At 39.2% G+C, this 26454-nt stretch overlaps 2 protein-coding genes and 1 long non-coding RNA gene across 9 annotated transcripts in view; 1 reads left to right on the forward strand and 2 right to left on the reverse strand.

Annotated features, from left to right (window-relative positions):
* The window catches only part of APBA2 (amyloid beta precursor protein binding family A member 2), an 87809-nt gene extending 74011 nt beyond the window's left edge, over positions 1-13798 (forward strand). For 2 of the 4 annotated variants that reach the window (XM_053988259.1, XM_053988260.1), the window contains 5 exons: positions 2728-2907; positions 3968-4180; positions 4977-5096; positions 10228-10368; positions 11863-13798. In XM_053988259.1, the coding sequence (XP_053844234.1) occupies positions 2728-2907; positions 3968-4180; positions 4977-5096; positions 10228-10368; positions 11863-11934 (726 nt within the window). In that variant the 3' untranslated portion in view covers positions 11935-13798. The remainder of the gene's footprint in view (positions 1-2727; positions 2908-3967; positions 4181-4976; positions 5097-10227; positions 10369-11862) is intronic. The other 2 variants (XR_008438987.1, XM_053988261.1) reach the window with 2 other exon arrangements.
* Positions 17-6199, reverse strand: LOC128813282 (uncharacterized). Its single transcript, XR_008438988.1, has 5 exons — positions 6140-6199; positions 5697-5875; positions 4196-4285; positions 486-594; positions 17-376 (listed from the first exon to the last, which is right to left on the reverse strand). It is a non-coding gene; the product is annotated as an uncharacterized LOC128813282 (long non-coding RNA).
* A 419-nt stretch (positions 13799-14217) lies between the features above and the next one.
* The window catches only part of ENTREP2 (endosomal transmembrane epsin interactor 2), an 87841-nt gene continuing 75604 nt past the window's right edge, over positions 14218-26454 (reverse strand). For 3 of the 4 annotated variants that reach the window (XM_053988263.1, XM_053988262.1, XM_053988265.1), the window contains 6 exons: positions 25791-25926; positions 21433-21508; positions 20174-20764; positions 16223-16297; positions 15207-15535; positions 14218-14806 (listed from right to left, as the gene is read on the reverse strand). In XM_053988263.1, coding sequence (XP_053844238.1) covers positions 14621-14806; positions 15207-15535; positions 16223-16297; positions 20174-20764; positions 21433-21508; positions 25791-25926 — 1393 coding nt within the window. In that variant the 3' untranslated portion in view covers positions 14218-14620. The remainder of the gene's footprint in view (positions 14807-15206; positions 15536-16222; positions 16298-20173; positions 20765-21432; positions 21509-25790; positions 25927-26454) is intronic. The other variant, XM_053988264.1, reaches the window with a different exon arrangement.

Consider the following 26454-nt stretch of genomic DNA (forward strand, 5'->3'; position numbering starts at 1 on the left):
AATGGAATCTATTTATTTAAACAACATAGATCATGGACAGAGCTCTGAAGTCAACGGCCATTCATGGGCAAAATTAACCTGTAGGATATCAAATTGATCAATCATCCTGGATTATATCTTTTAGTCCAGTGGGTTGGCACTGTGTGTGACACATATGTGCCTCCAGGCACTTGGAATGAGGTGGAACCATTCTGGACCTCTTCTTAACTGAAGCCAAGTCACTTCTACTGCCTTGGCAGGGCTGCACAAGGCTGTCCTCTACCCAGTCCTGGTTCCCTGAGGGTACTGACCTGTAGTTGTATGTACTCTCAAACATGCCACTTGATCCTTTGGTGTTTAGGACCACATTCAGCTGTTTTTTTTTTTTTTCTCATCCCTAGCAAAGATTATGAATTAGAATTTTTATACAGAACCATAGAGTTCTGTCCATCTCTGCTGTACATCCTGTTTCACTGTTGTGAAAAGTGCTGATGTGCCATCCATACCTCTTGTGGCAAAAGAAGATAACCTTGCTTTACTGCTGTTGTATAGCCAGGTTTGGGATTGTAGTGAATTAGGTACTTCTGTCTGAAGTGGCAGAGAAAGGACTTCAACCTAAAACATTTATGGAAAAATATACCAAGCCAGTTAAACAGAAAAAGCAAAATTTGTTGTCAGTTTCTAACTTGACAGTAAGTATTTCTCATCACTGTTATTATAGGAATGGTTATAGATATAATTTCTAGGTATATATTTAGATATAATACCAATTAAAAAATAATGGAGTTCTTTGGGTCAGACAGTCATAACTCAGAAGTTGCATATATTTTGAGCTAAGCAATCCATTTTCATTATTTTAAAGCAATTAAGCCTGTGAAGGAGAAATGGCATTGTCTAAAGGTTAGAGTGCTAGACTAGGGTTGTTCTGAGACCCAGTTAGCTCAGCTCTGTCACAGCTTTGCTTGGGTGACCTTTTCAAGCAACCTAACTACATTATCTCTAAGTTGTGTATAATGCTTTCACAGACATTCATAGGACCTCAGAGATTGAGACGAAATTAAGATGTAACAACTGGCTGTTACTGGCAGCAATAGAATAGAGCATGACACTTGGAGATGTTTGCTTTGGGAATGTAGAATGAAGGCAAAAGCAGAGGATGAACTACAGAGAAAGCAGGAGCAATGAAGATCAGGACTCAGTAATGAGTGATGAACTTTAACAATGGAATGATATGAAAATGTCCTGAATGACTTCTGTACCACCATACTGCCCAGGGCAGTGGTCATAGCACCAAGCCTGACCCAGCTCAAGAAGCATTTGGACAATGCTCCCAGGCACACAGGGTGGAATTCTGGGGATGTCCTGTGCAGGGCCAGGAGCTGGACTTGATGAACCTGATGAGTCCCTTCTAACTCAGCATATTTTGTGATTTTGTACAAACCTCTTGGTATAGAGCGAAGACTTGAAAATATGCTTTAAAATAAGAAGAAACAATTTGTGACTGATATCCTTGATTTTCTAAAGCCATTTCCAGTCAAGCAGATTAGTGCTTTTGTGCATAGCAGCACAAATGAAATAAGGAAACAACCTCTTAGCATCAAAGAAAACACTTGATCAGTAGATTGTAAGAAGATACAGATTTATAATGTCTAGAAAACCTCATGCATTTGAAATGCATTTAAAATGTACTGGCTGTCAAAGAAACTATGTTGCATTTCCAGAATACAGCTTTGATTAGTAATATTTTTTAGTATTACTTTGATTAGTAATATTTTTAAGGCAATTTTTAAGGTGCAATTAATGTCTCATATCATCAGGAGTTACTCATATGCCCCAATGACCCCACAAGTGATGACCCACAAATATACAGAACTCAACATGGCATTCTCCTATGAGCTGCAGTAAACTCAGAGTAGAGAAAACCAAAATTCAAATGTAGAAAAAGTGACTACACATTCCTATTACTGATCTCTGTTTCTCTGTGTTCCCTTGCCATCTAGTGGAATGTGCAGATAAGTGCTCCAAAATTTAAGAAAGACGGGGCTTTTGAATGGGTGTTCCCAACATTAGCAAGCTTTAATGGTGGCTCTGGCTGCATTCCTGAAACGATCCCTGACATTGCTAGTCAAGGTGTTACTGGGAATAGCTGTCCTAAATGTGCAGTGGGTAAGCAGGGCTATTCCTGGTTTGCTGGGAATGTGGGACAGGCATCGTGGCAGTAATAGGGGAGCAGATGGCTCTGTTGAAGCAGTGTTTTCAGTCCTGGAAAACCAGGGTGGAGGAGCAGCAGGTGACACCACAACCAGAATCATCAGTGCACACAAGTCTGTGCAGGCATGTGCAAGCAGAGCATCCCTCCTCTCCTCACCCCTGCAGACAGACTGTGTTCAGAGGCAGGGTTCGTGGCACTCTTCACCAGCTCTGCTCCATGTTGGGCTGGAGCCAGGACTCCCAGTGCTCACTGGAACAGGTACATGAGCAGCATATGGCTGCTTGCTACTGCAATATACTGAGCAGGGGAGAGCAGCAGGGGATTTTAATGGAGTTTGCAATTTGATTTTGGATCTAATCGGTTCTTTCTGTACAACAGACCTTAAAGTCACTATATATACATGCTAATGCAGAAACTTTACAGGATCCTTATTTTGAGTCTGTCTTAAAATCTAATCTCTCTCCTGGTTTCTTGTGGTTTCATTGGTAAACTGTTAATCTGTCCTTTCCCTGAGCTGCTTTTTTTCTACATTTTAGGCACAGCTCATAGCTCAGTCAATTGGTCAGGCTTTCAGTGTGGCTTACCAAGAGTTTTTAAGAGCCAATGGAATTAACCCAGAAGATCTCAGTCAGAAAGAATACAGTGACATCATCAATACCCAAGAGATGTACAATGATGATCTCATACACTTCTCCAATTCAGAAAACTGCAAAGAGGTAAACTAGTTTTGGATTTTCATTTCAGATTGATCCATTTTTTCAGAGTAATGTAGTTCTCAGAAATATTTTTTTACATTTATAAGGATGATGTTAAAATTTCAAGATGTGTCCTTCCTCAGTCCTGTGTACTAAAACCAGCTTTATGGGTTATTAGGATTGCTTGCTTTCATGTTCAGGGTCTTTCTGTTTCCATTGATCAGAACAGTAATAAAGTACATATACATCTGAGCTAGATAAGCTCTGTGCTATTCACAGTACACAGTGTAAGGTGATTTTATGTTTCACCTAAGTACTGACACAGAAAGAGCTGACAGAGTTGTGGTTTTCTGCAATAGATAACCTCAGCAGAAGTCAGCTGACCATCAGCATTCCCTGTCCTTCCATATTTGAGAGAAAATAATTCCCTGTATTTGCTTCAAGAGCGTGTTCTCTACTTAAACTTTTGCTCCACTTTATAGGTGTTAGCTGTGCTGTGGTTTCTGCCAGTTCAGGAGAAGGCATCATTTATGTTACATCAGGGATCTTACATGAACATGCTAGGCACGAGTATATTCAATAATTAACAATATTAATAATAATAATAATGTTAATAATAATGAAGAGATCCTTGCCTGAAAAGAAGGACAGACAAGCCCTGAGATCAAGAGACAAGCTGAGCAGCACTGGCAGGAGTTGAGCTGAACAAAGCCTGGGTTGCAGGCACTGCCTTAGCCACAAAATGATAGAGCCTCCCCCTCTGGCTGCCAGGTTCCATGGACAGAAAGTTCCTCAGCGTTCATTCCCTTGGCATCCAGTTCCACCACTTCCTACAGAGTTAACCATGTGCTAGTGTTTTGCTTATTAAACCTCTATGACCTTCAAGAAACAAATGGAGGATGCCCCTGAAAACAAACAGCTGTGTTCCAGTTAATATTCAAAGTCATGCTACCACCTAATGGCAAAGAACAGAATTTGGTTCTGGATTTGTAGATGTTATTTGGGAACAAGTGAGATACTCATGCTCCAAGTCAGAAAAATCAAAGCAAAAAAAAAAAATGTTTTTCCTTTTTAATTACAGCTCCAGCTAGAAAAACAGAAGGGAGAAATTCTTGGGGTAGTGATTGTGGAATCTGGATGGGGATCCATTCTACCCACCGTTATCCTGGCCAACATGATGAATGGAGGCCCTGCAGCACGTTCAGGAAAACTGAGCATTGGAGACCAAATTATGTCCATTAATGGTACCAGTTTAGTTGGTCTGCCTCTAGCAACATGCCAAGGGATCATAAAGGTACCCCAAACTTACAACTCTATGCTGTAGATTGTAGGCCAGCAGAGGTGTAATCTTCTGACAAGTGATCCTGTAGATTTCCAGCAGATACAATTTTTCATATCACTGTAAAAAAAACCCAGTAATCTATCATTAACAAAAAGCAGAATTAGAGATTCAGGAGTGATAATGCACAGAACTGTAGGGCTGAAGAACATGACTGCAGTTTTGTTACTGGGCTATAACAAATGAGGCCAGGTCTGTAAAACTTGTCTAAATTAAGTTACTCAGTTTTCAAAGTTTTAAACTTCCTCACAGCCTCCAGCATAAAATATGAAGATTAAAATCTCCTAATCATTTTTGGGTTCCATGCAGATAAAATGGATGGAGGCTGGAAGACTGCAGGACAGATCAAGTGAGCAAATGAAGAATCTGCAGACACGATGGAATCCCAGAATGCATTATCTTTAGTCATTGAGACTAAATCTGATGTCTGTGCAGATTTACCAAGAGCAGCAGAAGCAGGAGATTAATTAGCCAGATGCTGGGAAAGAGCAAGCAGTAGTCAGTTTTGGTTTCTATTGGAAGATTTGTTTAAATTTCTGTAGTAATTAAAGGCAAAATTTTAATGTTTTGTCGAGCCAAATATCTTGGGAAATAAATAAGAGAAATTTATCTCTTAGTTAACAATCAATTTCTGTTGACTCTCACTGGTCTTTCTCAGATCAGCTGCTTAACGCTCTAACTATTAGGAAATCACAGATGAGGGCACAGTAAGATTCATTTCAGAAATACTGACTTTTGGAATATCTTACAGGGACTCAAGAATCAGACACAAGTCAAACTGAACATTGTCAGCTGTCCTCCTGTTACTACTGTCCTCATAAAACGGCCAGACTTAAAATACCAGCTGGGCTTCAGTGTACAGAATGGAATTGTAAGTTTCCGTGTTCATTGATTGTTTTGGGGTTTTTCCCTTTACTTTTTGTTTTTTCTTTTTCAAACACATATGGAAGTCCTGAAAGAATCTTGCATGACCTCACTTTTTCTGTTTATTAAAACCTTACAGTCTCTGAGTAATATAATGCAAATGGATGACACTGGGAGAAATCCTTGAAGGATTTTCCTACATAATAAAGCAACAAGATTTACAGCCCTGTTTATTTGGTGCAATAGCCTGATCATGTAAAACTGTCAGTGCCAGAGTTGCAAGGAAATGTTATGCTGAAAAAGGTTTTTACAATTATAGCACTTTAATCTTACATCTGATTCTGTTTCTCTTTTTAAAATTTCACTACACATTCACTAAGACTTTTAATTTTTCTTCTGCTGTGCATAATTTATGTGGATCACATGGTAGTAGGCATGGGAATATAATTGTGACCTCCTATTATTAAAACTAAACTCTTATAAAAGCTAACTTCTCATTACAAAGTAATTGTATAGGTTGTGGCCTAGGTACCCCTTCTCTTTGTGCTGCAGCTTCCCTGTAATAGCAGCAGCAAAGAGGAGAACAAATGTGGCAGTGAACACTTACCCCAGGCAGCTCAGGGTCCTCCTCTCTCAGTTCTTCTTTCCCAAGCCATTCTCTGACACCTTTCCAAAACAAACTCCCCACACAACTAACTCAGATAGTCACTGGCCCTTCTGGGGGCTGACACTAGCATTAGAGACTGGCTGTAGTGCAGGACCATCACCATTTCCTTTTCCTCCAGTCTACGAAAAAAAATAATCAGGCTGCTCACACAGAAACCACATCACAAAGGCTGTGGGCTCTGTCCCCTATTCTGTGAAATGCATTGATTGAAGTTGCCAGATCTCTGTTTGCCACCCTTTGAGAGTTGCAAGAGTAGCAAGTAACTGTAAGATGTGGTTCATGAGCCTTCCTGCACTTCAGCAAACAGATGGCTCAGAAGTGGGTTTGCAGCTCTCCTGGCTGTCTCTCAGTTACAACTCCACCCAAGTTTAAAATGTTCCCACCTAAGATTAATTATAAAGGACACTGCTGTACACCCTGGTCCAGCTGGGTGCACTCTAAAGTGGTTCCTACCCCAGGATCTGGTTTCACCTGATCTCACAGAGGGTGCCCTCTTTGAGGCACTGATCTCATTCCTAATTGCTTGCCCTATGTTCCACTGGTGCTATGACCAAACAAGGGAATACATTTAAGGACCTGTAAGCATCACTGTAGTGTGATTATCAAGTTTTCAGGAGCCCATTCATAGCTTTGGTGGAGGTAGGATCAGGGCTGGGCAAAAGAATCAGGCCGAGGTGGATTAGGAGCATCCCTTGCCCTCACATGGACAGGGAGTCTGTGTGACAATCTATTCATCTTGTCCCTGCTAATCATCTCCTACCATAACTGGAGCCTCAATTTAGTAAATTCTGCAGGCTCTGCTTGTTTTCTGTTACAGTGTGCTCCCTCCATCTTCTGGCCATTTGTCACCACACTGGCAGATCATCATTCCTTCCAGTTAAATGAACAACATTCAAATGACATCAAATGTAAAGTTCACTAAATTCAGCAAAAAAATCCTTTTCATATAGGAAAAAAAAATCCTTGCAGTGCATTTCATTTATGAAAAGTCTGTTTGAATATGAAAGCCAGTAAACAAAAAGATGAGAGTAACATCTTTTGTTAGGCTGCTATGGAGACAAACCTCTGGGCCTGTAAAATCCTTTCCTCTGAAAAACGCTTTCAACATTTGAAAATATAACTGCAAAATATCTCTCTCTGGTAGTTTGACACTGTACTCTTTAAAAGTAGTTTTGTAATTGCCAGCAATTGTTACAAATTATGATCGGAACCAGAAGTAATATTGTTATTCTTTGTTGGCTCAGCATTAGCACGGCAAAGAAATAAATGGCTTGTCAGAACAGATAGAATTAAATGTCTCTTTCTGGTAGGCCATTACCTCATTATCCATGCAGCTGGGACTTATTTCTGTGCCTCCTCTGACAGCAGCTTTACAGTGGTTCCTTTTCACCCTGCCTATCTCATCTGTGCAGGATGCAGAGCCATTATAGTAGGAATAGCCCATAAACACAGAACAGCTTCTGGCCACAGAAGCCTCACCTGAGCTGGCCTTGCCTGTACAGGATGCCAGACACTGCACTGCTGCAGCTGAAAGAAGGATGTTGTGCACACACACGTAACAACTATGAGTGTTGTGTGATGGGGAGGTAAGCATTAGATGACCTATCAGCCACCTTCTGAGTCATTATGCTACAGTTCTTTTAAAGTGATGTTATTTAGATACAAGTGATCCTTATGTATCACACTATTTTTTTCTAGATTTGTATATCACTTTTTTTTTCTTGATTGTGAAAAAAATCTGCGTATTACCAATTATATTTTCACTGCTGATAAAACACCACTTCTCAGTCTAGATCTCACTTTCTCTGAGAACTCTATGTACCCTGTCCCTAGCCTAGCACAAGCTATCTAAAAATACAGTAAAACTTTACAGAACATTTTATTCTTTCTTCCCTGCCTTTGTTCACTGTCATTTAAACTGGCAAAAAATTTACAGGGTTTCAACGGTGTAATATAAAGGTGAGATGAGGAGAAATCTGGTTTTAATAGGTTATGATTAAGGCATTTACACAGAATAAAGTTTGGCACTATTTTACCCTTAATGCTTTGCTACTCTATGGACAGTTGCAATAAGACTGATTGTGAAGCTACTGAAGTTTCATATCTGATGTGCTGCAGCTTGTCAAAGGCATTGCAAACCTGTCACAGCTGAGTGGATTGAATCAGTGTGGTCTACACCTTTTTTTTTTCTTTTTTTCTCCTTCAGTTTACAGAGACAATAGAATATTACAAGAAGCAGACGTGTCTTGCTTTATCTAATATTATAGCTGCTGCCATGTTCAACAAATACAACATATTAAAAGAGTTCTGGCTGAATAAAATCATATTTACTGAGAAGTACTGCTCAGTTTAAACTCACCAGCTTCAGCTGTCATAGCTCCACTGGCTGGAGACAAAACTCTTAAGGCTGCTTTGAATCAGCCTTTCAAATACAGGAGTCACTAAATGTCTGCTGTAAATGCAGAATATTTTTTTCTCTGCGTGTTCTGTCTCTGGCTTAGCACAGTTCTGGGAGCCTGGGCAGAGCCACTCTGTGTCTGCTTCTCTTTCTACCTCATTAAAACACTTAATGCTCACAAAAGGAAGCTGCCTGCCTCCCCTGGAGAGGGATTCCTGAATGAAGAGACCACTTTCTATGTCTGGGGCTGTTAGAAAGAAAAAACTCACTGATGGTATTAAAAGTGCTAAAAGTGCTTTGAGAGCCACGCAGTGAAAAGGGCTCTGGATAGATATGCAAGCCATTATCTTTGCCCTTATGCCAGTGGGGTGATGGATCATATTTCCATTTGCTCCAAAAGCTTTTATTTCAGCTGTACTGTCTATTTGCTTTTACACCATGGAAAATATATTTACAGGGTTTCTTTTGGTACACGCTGCTTTTTGTCCTTTCTGATTACTGCTCCCCAACAGCAAGGAGCAAACTTATTCTAACAGTGAGTTGAATTGAGAAGCTTTCTGTAAAAGAGATCTGTGTAGTACAGCTTATCTTGTGAGCTGTGTGATTAGAAGGCAGACTACCTGCAAAACAATTCATTGTACGTGACTGAAATTCAAGATACAATTCTGTGAAGTGATAGTGCTTCTTTCCATTGAAGCCCTCCAGAAATACTTTAAGGACTACAGGAGGCAACTCAGCCACTGGAGAGAGCATGGTGGAAGATAAATCTCACTGCAGGAGGAATGTGTTGGATTTTTGGTTTTTTTTTTCCCTGAAGGCTGAGAAAGGCCTTTTATAAGCAAAGAATAACACTATAGTCTCACTCCTCATATAAAACAGTCTGAACTTCAAGTGAGAAGGGATTTCTTTTTTTTTATAGCATTGTTATTTGTGGAGAGGAGTTTAAAGGAAGCTGCTAGTGCCATACAGGAAAAGATTCCAGTCAACCATAAGCAATGTTTTACCTTCAACACGTTCCAGACTGGCCATCTCCCCACATACTGTGCTTCTGAATTAGATAACAAACTCACTGGGGCACAAGCCACATCTTATTTTACTTGTATTTAGCTCTGAGCAAATGACCAGATCACAGCAAATAACAATTCTTGGCATATCATTCTAACCACTGACATTAACTGCAGAAACAGGCATTAGCTGATGTTCCAGCACTCATTTGTTTTCCTCCAAGAATTAGTTTTTCTCAGTAAACAAAAGGTAAATCCCAGTGATGCTTAGTTCCAGAGATTCAAGCAGTACATTATCTGCCTTGTGTGATTCATAGACTTAGTAATTTGAAATAATTTACCAGCAATTTTTATCTAATGCACAGCAGTCTAGTCTGCCAGGGAGGATCCCCTTGCAGCATAGATACTGTTGCTAAGGAGGAAACATTCTCAACGCCACACCGGATTGAGATTTCTCTTTCAGCCTGGACTCTATGCATGTTGCAACCTCAGAACACTTTAGGTAGCAATATCTGCTGGGACTGTGTCTGATTGTAGTTCTTGTAGAATTATTACCCTATTGTAGGGGTCATAACATTCAGAACTTGTGCCTAGTTCTTTACTGGAATCTCAGCTGCCAGTTGAAGAAGAATGGCCTAACTTGCCTCCTTCATCCCGAGCTCCCTCTGGCCAGCAGCACTGAGCAATGTGGAGGGAAGCTGTGACCCTGGGGAGCAGAGCTCCTTCCTCTCCTGCAGGGGCACAGGAGGTTGTGTCCCAACAGTGGATAAATAAATCTCTTTCCCTCGTCTCCACTTCTGCGTTGCTACTACTTGTATCACTGGGAAAGGTATTTTTATGTTCCCAGTTGGAACCTGAAAATAAAAATTATAATAAGGCAGAAACCTCAGAAAAAAAACTCCCTTTAACAAACCACTAAACTAACATTTAAAAACTCATTGATTAATACTTTCAACAAGCATCTTCTGGAATCCTTACAGTGTCACCACTCATTATTATGCATTAAATCCCAGTGAGTGCTGCATTATGGTATCTCTAAACTTCACTAAACATTGCTTTCTCTTGGCAGATTTGCAGCTTGATGCGAGGTGGAATAGCAGAGAGGGGAGGGGTAAGAGTGGGACATCGGATTATCGAGATCAATGGGCAGAGTGTTGTGGCTACTGCTCATGAGAAGATAGTACAAGCATTGTCTAATTCAGTGGGAGAGGTAAGGGAACCAAGTCTTTATCAAGGAAGTAAAGTAGCTGAAAAAAATGTATGTTTCAGTTGAAAAGAGTATCAACACAGCATTAAAATCACCAAATCAGTAAATTGAGTTTGGCACTAATAAGAAACAATTAACAGAATTTTTTTAACAACTAATGATGCACATTCACTGCATTTTTCCATTAATTTTTAAGAGTTCCTGGCATAATTCTGTGCCTTCAACCTACTGTCTGAATTAAATCAAGTGATTAAAGGAAGAAATCACTCAGGGGTGTTGGCTGTGAAGATGTCTCTTGGCTCATCACTACAGCATCTGCCATAGAAATTAATTACTATGTCTGAGAGATGCAAACTGATATACATTTTAATAATTTAATTTCCAACTTACCTTGGAAATAAGTTAAGACACCTCTCTCCAGTACTTCTAGAGAGATCAGCAATGAATAAGCAAGATTGTCCAATTTTTCAAAATCCCTCATGAATTTAATGGCAGTCTAAATACAGAACCCTGGCCAGATCTCCCTCTAGAGTTCCTCTGACAAAAATTAAAGACAGCTGGCTTCCTTCTGGAAAATGGTATCTGACAAACCATAACAGAGTATGTGCACTTTGTCAGGAGCAAAGCTGTAGATTCCAACAGCCCCTCCGTGCCTTTATGGTCCCCATTTACCGTGTAACTTCTCACCTAATGTAGCAATACAGCATGAACTTTTTCTTCTTTACAGCATGAGGAGAAGATATCAAGGCAGCTGGGGAGGGTGTGTATTATCAGTTAATAAAGTTTCCCTTCCTTCCTCTTGTGTTGTCCAATAAGTACTTAGAGCTGTAAGTACAGTTCTGGTGGAGACCTGATTACCTGAGCCTTGGACTCTGTTATTCTGTGAAATCCCTCTGACACTGGGGACTGGAGTCCCAGGACTCCTTGAGGAAGGAATTTAAGTACATTAGCCAGAGAAACTGTTCCACCAAACTCTTGATTGGCATTTAAACATCAGGTGGCAAAGTCCGAGTTTTGTGTTCAGAGGATCATACTGCAATTAGGTGAAAATATTAAATGACATTCCCACAGAGAAGGAAGATAGAATACAAATCTAAGCTCCATTAATACCAGAACACCAGAATGAATTTTCTGAGAGATCTGTGCTACTTCTTATTTAAGGTCTGTAAATTTTACTGTAATTGGAGTAGGGTGTATCAACAAAGTGTTTAGGTGGCTTTTAAAACTATATGATGTCATATCATGTAATTGTCATTAATAAATAATTAAAAACCAAAACAAAACCAAACAAAACCCCCAAACCACATGAAAAAAAAAAAGCAGAGACAGCAAACCAGTGTCCTAAAACCAGAGAACTTTGAACTAGAAACTTTAGTAAAAAAATCTATAGAAGCCAGGAGAAAAAATGCACTTTGACCACAGGGAGAGACAGATGGGGCCTTTGGATTATTTTAAACTAGGACCAGCTCTACTAATGTCTGTGTAATCACTTGACAGATTCACATGAAGACTATGCCAGCTGCCATGTTCAGGCTTCTAACAGGTCAAGAGACCCCCCTGTACATCTAACATCTTCCATCCAAGCTGAAGCTGTCTTAGCTGAAGAGAACTTTGTATTTTGTATGAATGAAAGGCTTGGAAGCTGACCTGAGGACTTCAGAACAAGGAACAGACAGGTGTCTCTGCCTTTTCTCTCCTTCCTATTTCTTTGACAAAAAGTGTTGAGAAGGATGGTCAAGGACAATATCACTGACAAAAATCTTTGTAAACATTTAAGTATTTTGAACATCTTCTAAACTCTTTTCTCATAGAACTTAAAACATATTTATTTGTAACCTTTATGTGGAGTGATGTATGTCTGTCTTGTTTGATAACACAGTGAATGTGAATATTTGATGAATGAGACTGCAGGAGATGGCAAAGAGAAGCAATTAGAGAAAGTTCTGGCTGCCTCAAGTTAAAAAAAAAATCCCAGTCCCATAAAGTGGTCCAATACCAATGACTTTGCATAATTTTAAAACTGGTGCTGAATCGATGGTATTTCAGTGGAAAGGAATGTGTGCAGTTCAAACTTTTAGGCTCTACTGTAAAAAAAACCACTGTAGTACTTGATATTGTTATGACAAGTGTAACCTGTTTGGCAAGGTGTGAACATAAACATGTAACAAGTGTTTCATATGCTAAATAAAGAATAATTGCCACAAGATTAAAATCAAAATATTTATTTAGATACATATTTATTTTTAATGCTTGTGATTTTTATGATTTAACAGAGTTATTTCATGGATAACTTATTGCACAGGTTGTGTAATGTATGTGTTGGGCTGGGGTTTTTTTTCCTTTAATTTTTGCATATTACCTTTTTGTTCATATTAGCTCAAAATGGGAAAGCCATGCTTACCTGTTTCTGTCTTTTATAAAGCATTCTTATTCCTAAGGCAATGTGTTCTGAATGTAAATTGTTTTGACAAATAACCTAGCACCATCAGCAGTATTAGAATGTGTGTAGATAAAAAACCTAGTAGTAAAGTTGTATTCCTTATGAGATAAATGTTAATTGGTGTAACTTTGTCTATTTTTTTTCTTTTGGCCAAGGCCTTGAAGAAAATACACTGTGACTTAAGAAGCCTTACCATGCAGTAACTAAAGAGCTGTAGATGACTGTACTTCAAGGAGTAGTGTGTTGCATGCAACTGACCTTAGGAAAGAATTAACCTATCACTAATAAATCTGAAATAAGAAAGGAAGCTTGCTTATTTTGTTTGTTGTGTAACTTTACATAGTAAAAAATTCCAAGTAGAAGATCATTTAATTCTTCATCTAAGTGCAGTTGCAAAGGTCACAGATTTTTTTTTTTTAAAGGAAATATTCTCTTGAATTAGGAATTTGTGTATCATTATGATCTTGAGAGTAGAAGCTTTCAAATTAGCATACCTTGTTGCCACTGGATGTCACTGTAACTTCACATCAATACAGAAGCATGCTCTAATTAAAATACATTAAAATGGATGAATCTGTAAAACTTAAACTACCCATCTTCAGTTACGTTCCTTTGTGACCTTTTCACAGGATGTCTGCCCAGCTCAGAGTGACACAAATGAAACCAGTATATGATTAAACCTCAAATGGAAACTAAGGCTACTGACAAGCACTGCTGCAAAAAAAATCCCTAAAACCCTGAAACATCAACCTGTGGTAGGTTCTTTATGAGAACCTTCTGTTTAAGGCTTTTCCAATTTCCTCTGAAAGAGCCAGGATGAAGCTTGCACTGGAAGACGTTGCTGGCAGACCTGTGTTTATGCTGGTAATGAAATCGGTGTCAATATTTACTTTTTGATATATTTTTAAAGATCAATGTTAAATGTTAAATAAATCATAAACACAGCAGAACCACAATACCATGTTTTAGTAATAAAATTGTCAAAACTATTAATTGGAGTAACAATTCTTTTTGAAAATACTCAAGGCTCTGCTACATAAAAATTCCTCTAACTTCCTATCAGTTGGTGTTGGTAAAAAGTTTGTGAAAGATGCCTTTTGGAAATGCAGAATTTCAGTCTTCTTCCCTAATGCATCTTTTGGTCACACTGCAGAGGATTTAACATCAGTTCTTGGTCACTCATGCTACTGCAGGACTGAACTGGTGAACATTCAGAACAGAGCAGGAATAAACCACATTGCAGCAAGTACTGGAGTTTAAAAGGGCAGCCCTGGGAGGGGGGAGCTGTTTTAATTGGACAGATCAGTTAGTCTGGAATGAAAGACACTGGAAGAATGGATTAGAAGCAGCACTGTATGTGTGTATAAATCACCTTTATGTTTGTATCCAAATCAGTTGTTGAAAAGGCAAAGTCCAGAAATACTTTTTTATTAAAACACTGACGATAGTTAAAACACTTTGAGGTACATTAAATAAATACAACTTTGAAGTTGTACAGCCAGTCTCTGGTGGGTTTGCAATGGTTTTCAAGAAATGCTGGGCAGCATCAGTAGTATTTCTGTAAGTACAGTGAAATAAATGCATTTCTGGTTGGGAAAACACTTGCTATGACTTCACTAATAAATCAATTAAAAGTTTGCAAAAATCAAGGCTGAAATTTACATTCAGAAAAACAGCTGTTCTCATCCTGCTGTGGGGAAAAAAGTGGAATTCCAAAGGAAGACACTTTTTCCTTTTAAAGTCATCTAGCTGTATTTGTTCCAGTCCTGGTTTCTTCCACACCTCTCTGCTGCAATGACATACCTGTGGATACTCTCAAAGGATGGTTTCCCGGCACACTCCGATTAAACTGTGCGGCCGCTCCCGCTCCAGGGCGCGGCCGAGCCGGGGCCGGCGCGCCAGGGCCGCGGGGGAGCTCAGGGCGCCGCAGCTCTGCAGGTGCAGATCCTCCTGCAGCCGCTTCCTGCAGCTGCCCACGTTCTGATGGGAACTCGTAATCACCTGCGGAAAAAGGCAGGAGCGGAGAAGGAAAGAATGGGAAAAAGAGGGTAAGAAAAGTTCTCATTTAAAAGGTCCAGTCTCTGAATAATATTTCATTTAAGCTGTCTAACACTGCAAATCTTCCAAAGGAGGTTCAGCCCTCCAGAATGCCTCCTACTTCTGTCCTTGCAGCTGGTCAGGGCTCAGGACTGGGCACCTGGAAAGCACAGCCAGGATTTCTGTCTGAACTGCAGTGTAAAATGTATTGCTGCCCAATAAATACAAATTATTTCTTACTAATACCATGTAACTATAAAAGAGCTTCCGTAGGAATTGTCTGAAGAACTTAAACTGTAAAAACATTTAAATAAGGTATTTGTCTATGGAAACTGGACACATCTTTAGAACATTAGTGGCCTACCTGGTCTATGATATTGGCACTGAAGATGGCTTCTTCCATGTGTCTCTCATCAGATTTAATGACTGACCGTATGCTGTTCACTACGTGACGCACTTCTGGAGGGAGATTACAGTTTGAATGTTCCAAAAATTTTGCCACTAAAATTTTTGTGTCTTTATAGGCCTTAAGGTCCACTAAGGAGTGTGGCCGCTCTTTTGAGACCGTGTGAAAAGCCTTTGGCTTTAGGTGCAGATCAATTTTCCTCGTATCCCTCTGTTTTCCAGTTGGTAGAAAATTGCTCAAAGAATGCTGGCAAGCAGAGGCAGCCATATGAGAACCAGAGACAGGAACTAAAAAAGGGGGGGAAGAATATCTTTAAAGTAATAGTTAAAAAAAAGAAAAAGAGAAAAGAAAAAAAAAAGGCAAAACAAATATTGTCACAAAGTTTCTACTTTGTCATAAAATGTCTGTTTTGTTTAAAGAGTAGCAAAAACATGCAGTCAAGGAAATACTACAAAATAGGTAATTTTAACCAAGAGTAACTAGGACTAATCAGGAGTAAGACCTTCCCATGGCCAAGGAGGACTGCCCTGAGCATGAGTGGGTGGGTAATTGAAGTACTGCACAAACCAGACATTTTTGTTACCTCCACCTTCAAGGACTTCAGTTGACATTAATGATAAGGAAACTTACCAGCTACTCTATGTTACATGTAACTCAAAGTTTTAGGCCCAGCCCCTCACCTCAACTTTAAGACTAAAGTTCTGCCTATTTCTAGGCCTTGGAAATTATATGCAAGACAGATTAGTGAGAAACACAGAGAAAGCAAAGATGCTGATCTAAATGAGAGAACCTAATTCACAGAATTTATTTTCATTCAAAGCAGGTTCCATCAGCATTGTACACCATACATGTATGCTGTTAACTGGCTTTTCTGCCCCAGATTTTTTAAAGCTTTAAAGCTTCTCAGAAGCTTTTCATTATTTTTAAAACAAAATAAGGAAACCCATCTTCTGCTTTAGAAAAGCAATTCTCACCTGTTTCTCCTGTAGCCGGAGATAATCCTGCATCTTGGCACTGCCTGCACACAGAAGTCCAGGCACAATTATCACCTTTAACCAAAGGCAGACAGAAAGAGCAAAGTCAACCCCTGCTGTCCTCTGCCCAAAGCAAGGAAAAATACACTGGAACCTCTTATTATCTCCTTTAAAGAATTAAACTACTCAGAAGAATTACTGCTTGCAAGATGTCCATTCATAAAGAGAAGCTACTACACCCACAAATACCTTATGAGTTGTTACACAAACAGGAAGACAGAGCTCATGCTTTATGGTTTCTCCTGTAATCCTAAATCTTTCAGGCCTAAGTGCTGAAACTATGGCAAGCTCCCTATAGAGGCAGACCTCAGACCTTTTCTGTATTTCCTGGGTGGACAGAGTTTATATGGGAAAATGGGAAAAATAAGAAAAAGGATTCCCTCTCATTTCTACAAAACCAAAATTTTATTCAATATTTCTCTTCCTTTTTAAAATATATTATCATCGTTTTCAGTACAAATGTAATACACCATTGTTTAAATTAATGGGTAGGTGAGCAGGATGGTACCTGATGAGCCAATCAATAACAAGTGGTTATGAAGCATCTACAAACAGCTTTGGATGCCATCTAATGACAGTTTCTGGGATTCCAGCACAAGGATCAATGATGATGAGATCACACTGTACAGTAACTACCACCAGCAGTCTTTTTCATTTGTCACAAGATGGAATAAACCCTCACATTTGTTGTTAATCTGTTTCCAAAATTGAAAATGGTTCTGAACTTCTAGGTAGCGTAGGAAAGGTTTTCTTCCATATCTCCAGGGACAGTTTATAATGAAAAGCTGGCATAATCCTCTCTGGTAGAGTGAATAATTAAATGAAGGAAACAAATGTAAGATGCTAAAAACATAGCAAATCTGTAAGAAATTAAGAGAGACAGCTTCTGTTCTGTCTTTAATTTGTTCTATTATGCTTAAGTACTGCAGCACATGAATCATGGCATGGTTATTAAAAGGAGACACTTCAGGGGTTCTGTCTTCCCATCCATTACTAAACAGTTTAATGTACTTGCAGCAAGTCAAAACTACACCACTGGACATGACCCTGAATTATCCGGAACACAAACACTACAATAATCACTCAGGCACTTAACTGATACAGCCACATTGTCTATCACAGCTGATTATAAATGAAGTTTATTGTAATAAATATCTGTGCTAGGAGTTGATTTTTTCCACATTTGCCATGACAAACTTTACAGGGAAAAGGCAGAAAAAACATGCAAACTGTTAACTTTTAAGTAATTTTTTTTAGGAGGGAACCATGTCTGACAGTGGTATGTGAACCCACCATTCTTATGTTGTTCAGGGAGTACACAGTGAGTACAAAAGCACCTATTAAACCAAACCTTCATTTATAATTTATCCACTAGGAATGACAGGTATTTAAAAAAAAAAAACAAGTTTATTTAAAAAGGTTTAATGGGAGAATTATTTGACTATACCATATAGACCCTATCAGGTCAAGATGTGCTTGCAGCAAATGAATTGTATTTTATTGGCCTAAAAGACTGGTTTCATTAGATCTCATTGCTGTTGTGTCACTGTCCTGTTGCACATATGCACAACCATAAACTCTGTTGGAACAACTCCTGTTCCAAACTCTGGGCAGTGCAATCACAGTGCAATTCAAAATCCATTTCACAAAAATCTACACAGTAAATGTCAAGGTTGTGCTTCTAAACCTCTTCACATTGGCTTGGAGGTGACGCAAAAGATAAATCTTTTCTTATAGTAGAAAGGCAGTGTCTTCAGAAAAACCCAAGCCCCAGCTACAATCTGATCACTGTATTTTTATTTTTGAGAACATAGCTAAAGCTCCTCCAGCCTCAGTTCTCCAAAATCCACAGTTATTAACAATGTGTAGTATTAATACATGTGTAGTTACAGCTCTGTCTTTCATAAAGTCAAGTCCACTTGATCAGTTCTTCTACTCCAAGACAAATTTTGAAAAGTACGTGTATGTTACTGAAAAAAACCCAAAGCACTTCTTGTTTGTTGGTTGAGGGAGCTCAGTTGGTTCCCTTTATCTTTGCCTATTATTCAATCCTGTAGGTATATTTGAAAATTCTGCAGTAAATATCAACTATCAATCGTCAGTCATGAAAAATCCAGATCAAATGCCTCTTGAAACTTACGAAGACTGTAAAAAACTTCAGCTGTTTGTCACAGTTTAGGAAAAATACGCTTCAGGGCTGCTACAAACAGCCAGAATGTGTTACTAGAATTGGGCTCCTTCTAAACTATGTATGATTTTCAAATCAGGTTCAATAAAAAGTAGAGGAAGGGGATGCAATGTAACCTTCATAGAGCAAAATATTGCAAACCAGTTTGCCAAACATATGTATGAAGAAATACATCTAGGCTTAACTAGAGACTCAAGTCAATCCTTCCCTTAAGGGTTTCATTAGGAAGTGTCTCCTGCAGACAGCAAAGTAGGTCAGGATCCAGCCCCTCTGAGTCACTGCTCTTGCTCCTCCTCCCCTGTGTGTCAGTATCTCTAGAACTTTCTCTCCCTCTTTACTCCAGTCTCTGCTAAGCCCAGTTACATCTCAGTAATGTCCAACTCGTGTCCCTCCATGCCACTTTTCCAGAAGAGATGATGAATGTATTTAGGACACAAGAAAAAAAGAAGGCAGGGCTGCCCACGGCAAACGCTTCTCAACAAGCATATGGAGCACAGCTCTGGGAAGTTGCAGAGCCTGACCCAGAAGAGAAAGGGTTGTTCCTCTTGACTTTCACACAGCAGAAAGGATTCAGAAATTCCTACTTACTGTCTGCTTACTGGCAGCTTCATTGAACATATGTCCTAGCAGAGTAAATGTCATAAAATAAATGCAGACTTCTAGATTAAAGATTCACTCTTCCTGGCTCAAATGCAGAGGCTATATTTCTAAAGGTAAAAGACATTCAATTATTGAGCTAAGCATGAAGTCTCTGAAATTATAAAGATGCAAGAAGTGCAATAGAATCAAAACATCATCCTAAATGAAACCAGTTATTTCAATATTTTGTCTCCTTTTGCTCTGAGTTAGTCACATGATTCTTCCTCTAGATCCCTTAGAAAGCCTGGTGAACAGATCTTGTAGCAGCACAAGCCATGACATCTTAAAAAGCTTTAAATCTTTACTTTCAAGCCACTTCTCCAGGTTACCCTTCTGAATCTCTCTAAACAGCTTAGATCCCTTTCAAATAGTAGACAGTTCTACATTCCTGCTATTATCCTCTACTAAGTCAACCCTTTCTTTTTCACTAACAAGCATATTTTTATGAAGCTACACTGTTCAGCTAACGTCTCCTCTTCTCTTCCTTACTTTTCTAAAAGGAGATTCACAGCAGAAGACACATCCACGACAGCCAAAAGCCTTCCTTTTCCTTTATCATCTTGTCATGTGCCTCATGTTCATTTCTTTGTCCTTCAAAACATATCACCACACACCTCAAGTTGCCACTAGTCACAGTGACTGCCTCTGACATGCCCCAATACTGCCAATGTCAGTGTCACCTTGAAGAAACACATCCTGCTGTACAACAAGCATGACAGCTCCAGTAATAGTTTCCTAAATAAACCCCATTGCACTTCTTAGTGTAGCCTCTCAGTAGAGCAGTAATAGAGAAGTGGGAAAAGCTACTCAACACATGGTCTTCTGAGCAGTGCAGAAAGAATGGTGAAATTTAGAAAAGGTAAAATTAATTTTACTCTGTCAATTTTTCCATTTCCATTCTTAAAAATTTTCAAATTTACAAAATATGCATGGAGGTAAAGCCTAAGAAACACCTAAGAAACCCTCTTTGGAATGCTGCATATAATTCCCAGCAGCACCAACTGCTCCACAAATCAATCCTAGTACTTTGCTCCAGGTTTGCTGCCCTGTGGTCCCACACCTACCTTCAGTGGCAGACGAGCAGGACACAGGGGCACTGCTGGAGCGGACGATGTTTGAGGCTGGGTGCTTTGGGAGGTGCTGCTGCTGGACAGCAGCCTCGGGGCCACTTGCACGTGGTGAAGTATTTGCAGGCCCAAAACAGGGAGAGGTCTGGAAAGTGGCAGGAGGCTGGTGAAAGTCCACACAGCAGGTTTTCTTCTGCTTCAAAGGTGGTGTGGCACTGCTCTCTTGAGCATAACTCTGCAGTTCTCGTTCTGAGGGGTTGTAATTCCCTGAGGAACAGTCCAAGGACCTGCCGTGGGCACAGTTCTTTTCCTGTCCTTGAGACCTGTCTGTAGAGGCTCGGCTGTGGGAACTGTCACCCTCATCAGGAAAGCCCTCTGAGCGAGTTCTGTGAAACCTGCAGTGAGTGTGGCAATCCAGGGCACTGCAGCTGTGGTCTGCAGCCCCCTTGGGGGTTATGCAGTAGGGAGAAAGATCTGCAGATTGGAGAGATCCTTGAACTTCCAGCGAACAAAGATCTTCAGAGGAGTAGCTACGGTCTGGAATATCAACAGCCTCAGAGACCATCAAAGAGGTGCTCTCAACAGAAACTGCAAAACAAAGAGATGCAGAGAAAAATAAAAACTTCTTGCTCGCCCTCCCAATCATCTCCCTCCCCATGTTCTGCAGGCTGACTTAAATTGAGCAATCTGCAAGTTCTTTTATCAATAAGAACTCAAAAGCACTAAGATGAAGCATGCCAAAGCAAAAACCACTGAAGTAATTTACTTCTTTCTAGTGTCCTTCAGCAAAGACATTTTTGTGCTGTTCTTGATACTGACTTTTCAACTTTAAATAAACAAGCCCTGTACTGCTTCTCATCTACTTGCATCCCCAACATCTTTGCTTCAGGCAGCAAGCTTCCTATTCAGGCTCCTGGAAGCCATGGAGGAAACTACTCTTTGGAGAAGACGTGTGAGGGTCAGGAAGCCACCCATGGTTGCTGACAATGAGACACAAGCTGCAAGGAATGTGCAGGACTCTTCAAAGAGAAATGACAGTCGCCAGATCCACCTCAAAGGACTTAACTAGAGCTTGCTTTGTCCAGCAAAACTCTCCTCTGCACTTCCAGCCCCAGCCTCTGACTGTGAAAAGGTCCTTCTTGCCATGAATAATCTAAAAGCAAATAATTCTTTCACCATTAGGAAAAGCAGAAGAGAAAGTCTGCTCAAAACTCCCACTTCCATCTCTAAGGAGACAAATGCAAAGCCATGATCACCTTGTGTGCTGAAGTCCGGGGTCGTGTTCCTCTCCCCCAGGCTCGATTCAGACACTTGCTGAGCAGCACCAGTGACCTAAATGAACATTTGGAATGAAAGAGCTCATTAACCTGAAACTCACCAAACAAAGTGTAGCACTCAGGATCTGAAGGACACACCTGACAATGCTGAGTCACTTTCATATGAGCTGTTATTCAGACTGAAAGCTATTTAAAGTATTTTACATCTTTGGGTCAGAAGCAAATACAGGGCAAAGGCAATTCTCAATGAAATTTTACATTTTTCCAGAATCTACAAGGTAAATTCATCTTGAATTCACAGGCACTTGGGGCTGCAGGCTCACACTACTAAACTTAATATCTGAGTTTAGTAAAAGCAATCTCTCTACAGTCTGTGTTTCTCATATTGTGCTAGTTTTTTTGTTCACCACATCATATCACCCTAAAATAGGAGAGAGAAAACCAGAAACCACAAAAACAAGCACAAGAGCAGTATTTTCCTTTAGTTATTTGTGAGGATGTTAAATGTTAATGTGTTTTGAAGCCCTAGAACATCCTTGCCAGCCAGGTGCTCTCCAGCCTGGTGGAGATTGCTGAATGGAGATAGTATTACCACTCACCTTTTTCCTGAAGGGGTGGATCTAAGAGGGTAACTTCCCTTCACTTTTGAGAATCATGTGAACAAAATATAGAATCATTCCTGCTGGAAAGACTGGATCTATAAATACCTGAAATTTAGGAAATTTTCTTTCTACTTTTGATTAGACTTTGGATTGGACCTTGTTGCCAATATTGATAGATTTTTAGCAGTTCTTCAGGAATGTGATTATCAAAAAAAAAATATTCCAATAAATAGCTGGTAACAAAAAATGAGAAAAAATACAAAAAAGGTTGAAAGGAATGAAACTGATACCATCTTGAGCAGAAAATATCCTATCTATTTCTGTCTGTAGGGCCACAATTAACTAGTAGAGCTTATTATGGTTGGTGACAGACTAGAAATCAGCATCAGTTACCTCTGTGCAAACCTTTGTGTCAAGCACTTAATCTGTGTCTGGCATAAAAAAATGGGATGTGACACAATTAGTCTGAAGCTATTAGGGCAAGAGCTACCATTTCACATGCCAGTGTAGATTAAAGCACATATATGTGTGCATAACTTACTGTGCTCACTGTTTTATTTTTATCTATCTATCACTATGATCCAGAGACCAGAAAACTTCTTTTGATACAAATTTTGTTTTTAAAAATTATTTGAAGGTTTAGCAAATACAACTCCAAGGAAAGAACAGCAGCAGAAATACTTTAACTCAGCAAGAGATGGATAGAGGACTGGGAAGCAAAAATGAAATAGCTCGTATTTTTAAACAATTCCCTTGGAACTTTCTAAACAGATCTTTCTTGACTGTAGCAGAGTATCACATCCATGGTCAAAAGTAAAATGTGGTGTCACTTGAAGTCACAGATTGTTCCTGGGATCTAACTGGAAGTTCTGGGAACTAATTAGAAGAATAAGAAATGTTCACAAATGCTCTTAGTTGCTGTAGAAAGCTCAGACTGACTACCTTTTCAAAGAAACAGTATAATGTTTTAAAGGTGTTTGTTTCTTTCTAAAAATCTAGGGATTATAGGGGCTTTCATAAATTCTTAATCTAGGCGCTTTCATAATCACTGACTTAATTTCTTAATCACTGACTGGAAAACATGTGTGGAAAATTTGTGCTGAAACATTTATTGACACTCTACATTGTATCTGAATAATTGCTGAATGTATTTTATATGCATCTGGAATTTATTAACCCTCTTGCTTGGGGGAAGGAGAAGCAGGGTTTTAATTGCAGCAGGTAACACTGACAATTTTGAAGCCAGGTCAGAGTTTTGGTTCACACAGGAACAGCACATGGTTTCATGCAGGCTGCTGCACAGCCAAGGGTAACAAAACCTTATTGAATTCCACATCCTCAGACAGTCACTAAGCCATCAATAGAAAAAAGGAAGAAAACCTGTGCTTTTAACAAGTCCACAGAGCCTACAGGTTAGAAAACCTTATAAAACACCGTCATTGATTTAGTTAACCCAGAATCCTGATCTGTTTGTTCTTGTCTTTTCTATATCCCAGTCAATACTTTGCATGGAAAACACTGAAAACCACTTTTTTTATAGTCATGAAATGGGAATTCCTAATCAGTACAGATGACAACAGCAATGTTTACATGGATGCAACCACTTAAATTAGCACTGACATTTGTTGCCCATAAAATGCATGAAATACCGAGTCTAATTTGGTACAATTTAATAAAATTCTATGGACCTCAATCCATTTAAAAACAAATAAAACCTATTGCTTGATGCACAGTAAAAGGTTTTACAATTATGACATTATTACATAATGGTTCCCAGAAGCACTTTTGTAGCTAAATCCCTGACATGATTTCCATTGCCAAGCCTGCCTTTGAGGGATTTATAAATCGCATTATTGCAGTTCCTACTGTACTGTGCTCTATGGGAGCATTTGCAGCATGTAAGGACTCAGGTCTCCATTTTGTTCTTCTTGTAGACCTAAAACTGTCTTAGACAGCTCAGCTGGGACACTAATTGCAAAAAATACATGAAGACTTTTGTTGTCAAGAAAAATCTGTGGCTGTCACTGTAGGCTTTGGTTATTGCTGCCAGTGAGCTTCAGTGCTGAGACATAGAGCCTGTCACAAGCTCTCTGAACAGCAACTACCAAGTTCTTACAAACTCACTCCTGGTAAGAAACTATATAATTATCACTATTAGCAATGAAGTCACCACTCATCTTCACTGGTGATTAGAACAAACACCTCTGGAGCTCAGGTGGCCAGAGGTGAACAGGCAAAGTGCTGAAACTGACTCCAGATGCCAAAAATTAGCAGTGAATACATCTACTTATTAATGCCAAGCTCTTCTTGCAAGAGCATGACTTTGCAGCTTTAAGTCACATCTTGTTAAATGGTATTTTTGTTACATGCTGGTGCTATTGTGCTGCTGCATGTTGATACTCACACCAAGAGTGGTACCAGTCACCAGAGTGCTCAAAATTATTTTGTGCTTGACTAAAAATAGACACTTAACTAATCCTTACTTAGTACCACATATGAATTCTTATCACAGATAGGAGCCTTCTCTTTCCCCCCAAACCATGCATGATTCATATCACTTCTGTCCATGTTTTTATCACTGAATATTGACTTCTCCAAGGCCTGCAGGTTCATCTGAATTACTGCCAAGGAAAAAGGATGGAACTTGGATAAAAAATATTCTAGAAGGAGATGGTCTTGAAAACTCCAATTTTGCTGTTCAGCAAGGAACTTCACTCACAAGCAGTTAATACAGATTCATTTTATTATAGCCAAACAAATCAAAAGTAATGCAATGTTTGGCCAGTTTGTTGTATTGGGTGGAGGATATAGTACAAGGCAAGGATCAGAAGATCTGTCAGAAGCTGCTGTGTCAGTCACAGGAGCTACAAAGACAGGCATATCCTGGGGAGATTTAATTACATTTTTGTGTGAGGTTTTGCATTTCAATGTTGTTTTTTTCTCAGACACTTGTCTTATTAATTATCTTAATAATCTTGTGTATAATAGTGAAAATTTGTATCATTTCTTTAGGTTTGTGGTTTCAATTCTGGTTTCCCTCAACATGGAAATAAATCACTAGGAAATATTTCAATGTTTTATTCTGGGGAAAGGCAAAGTAGTCCCCTCTGTAATGTGGGTGCAATTTGGCAACCTGAACACAGGTATTTCCTCAGTGTGCTATTAACAACTGATAAAGAATACCTAGAACGTTTGACTCCATGAGTTTTTACTGGAGCCTGAAAGAAATAAGAGCTTCTAACAGCAACTGTAAGTATTTTCCCTTTGTGACAGCTGATTTAATTACCACAAATCCCTTCAAGGAAATGCTGGAATAAGCTCTGGCTGTACATGCAGACACATAATAATTCCAGTTTCAGCTCAGTAAATACTGTACAGTACAGAATAAAGCAAAAAGTGTAATGTAAATATTTGTCTCAAGCACACTGGATCCTTTCTGTAAGTCCAGGGTAAAGTGTTCTGCACTCTCAGGAGTAGCAGTTTCGTGCCACATAACAGCAGAAGCTGCTTACTAAAAACTGTAACAAGTAGAATGTTAAGCAATAGATAACTACTCACTGCTGTTGCACAGGAAGTAAAATTTGTTAGCTAAACCCTTATAAAGAAAATGGTCTGGAAAATGTTTTTAAACAATAAAAGTATTTTCGAATGATTGTTCTTTAAAGGTTATCTAAAATTATTTTGCACCACGAAAATTTCAAGACCACATAAAGAATTTCCTTTGGTTTTCCTCACCTGGCTGGCAGGCATCTCTCCAATCACTGCCTCATAAGGAGGGGGCAGCTCACTTGGATACAGCATTCCTGGGCTATTAATGGTTACTTCATATAAAGCACCAAATGGGGAATGAGGGAAGTCCAAATGGAGATTTCTACATAAAAACATAAACAAGTAAACAGTTAAGAAATGGCACTGATTTATTACCTATAACACAGTGATGTAAAGACTTCTCTGAATTCAAAGCCAATACACTACAAAGAATTACATTCAAGAAATTTATTAGACATCCAAAATGAAGCCCTGGTTCACAGGGTAGCTTTAACAACTGTTTTTTATTTAGGATGCCAGTCATCTATACCAGCCTGTTTTGCCATCATTAACGTCCTCCACTAGTCCAAATTAATACACATTAATTGCAATAATTTCCTTTAAAAATTAAATCTTATACTCAAATTCAAATGTATAACGTTAACTGTGAAAGGATCACTTACAAAGGGAACTTTGCTCAAAGCTCAGACACTTATCCTTGTCTTAGTTAAGTTCAATCATTTCTCTATTGCAGCAGTGCTTTAACACAAATATTTCCAGATGTAGCCTAAAAAGCTTGCAAAAAACCATGTAATCTCTCTGGAAAAGAAGAGCCTAATGTAAGTGAAGGACATGATCTGGTTTTGTATTC

This window comes from Vidua macroura, chromosome 12, assembly GCF_024509145.1.
Source record: "Vidua macroura isolate BioBank_ID:100142 chromosome 12, ASM2450914v1, whole genome shotgun sequence".
In the NCBI taxonomy this organism is placed as follows: Eukaryota; Metazoa; Chordata; class Aves; order Passeriformes; family Viduidae; genus Vidua; species Vidua macroura.